The sequence below is a fragment of the Morone saxatilis genome, unplaced genomic scaffold (genome assembly GCF_004916995.1).
Source record: "Morone saxatilis isolate NCDOM2014 unplaced genomic scaffold, NCSU_SB_2.0 Contig6, whole genome shotgun sequence".
NCBI lineage: Eukaryota > Metazoa > Chordata > Actinopteri > Moronidae > Morone > Morone saxatilis.
The window spans coordinates 230498-231551 of record NW_023340206.1 but is presented as its reverse complement, the minus strand read 5'-3'; the positions used below and the strand labels follow the sequence as shown (position 1 = coordinate 231551).

The 1054-nt window shown below is 40.3% G+C and overlaps 1 protein-coding gene across 1 annotated transcript in view; it reads left to right on the top strand.

Moving 5' to 3' along the window:
- The window catches only part of LOC118339974 (midkine-B-like), a 5750-nt gene that overhangs the window by 3549 nt on the left and 1147 nt on the right, over positions 1 to 1054 (top strand). Inside the window, exon 3 of the mRNA XM_035677813.1 lies at positions 271 to 432. Coding sequence (XP_035533706.1) covers positions 271 to 432 — 162 coding nt within the window. The remainder of the gene's footprint in view (positions 1 to 270; positions 433 to 1054) is intronic.

Genomic DNA, 1054 nt, shown 5'->3' with positions numbered 1-1054 from the left:
TTTACCATAGGTGGCCGGCGTCACAAGGAGATGATTTAGGCAAAAAAAAACAATTTTGACAAAAAATGACTATAAATAAAATAATATCACCTTGTGGTAACTTATACAGGTAAAGATTACCTAGGATGAAACCTTGAGGTATACCAGATCTAACAGTGGAAAGGTCAGACAGGTTGTTATTCTAAAGAACACAATTAATTATCTGCTCATATATCTTCTCTCTGTCTCTCTGTCTCTCTCTCTCTCTTTCCCACTCTCTCTTTCTTCTAGCTGACTGCAAGTATCGGTTTGGTGGTTGGGGAGAGTGTGATCCAAGCTCTGGCTCGCAGACCAGAACAGGGACGTTGAAGAAGGCTCTGTATAATGTGGAGTGTCAGCAGACTATTTCTGTCTCCAAACCTTGTCCTGGAAAAACCAAGACAAAAACCAAAGGTTAGACTGTTAAGTTCAATTTAGCCATCTCCACAATTGTGCAATGTTCATCACCGAATACTTGATCCCTCTTTTCATGTGAAACTAGCCAACCACACCAATGATGACTGTAGGGCTGTTCCGACTAAAGATTTTCCTAGTTGACTAGTAGATGGGGAGTGGAGAGGTGCGCATAAAAGCAGCATGGATGAACTGAAGGCAGAGAGAGAATCATATTTAAAAAGACAGCAGTAAGATGATATGCTAACAATGCAGGTGTGTCACTGTGCTATTGAACAGATGCAACCAGCTGATGAGAACAGCTAATATCTCGATTGACAGCTACAGGTTATTACAGCAAGGAAATTATGTGTGAGCAAGAGGCAAGAGGAGTGGGATGGAAAGAGAAATGAACTACAGGCCTACCATAACACTTAAAAGGTAGGGTCCCAGACACAGGTCTCCTTTACTAGCCTGGTGTGGCTGCATATTTTGGCTGCATATTTTGACAAATAAAGACAGGTCTCAATTAGACTGGTCTGGATGTAATAGAAATTATTTGGATGTATAAAACTTGTTAAAGCCCACTAGGTTGCGCACTAATGATATATTATATATATCATAATAATACTGTCTCCAAGCA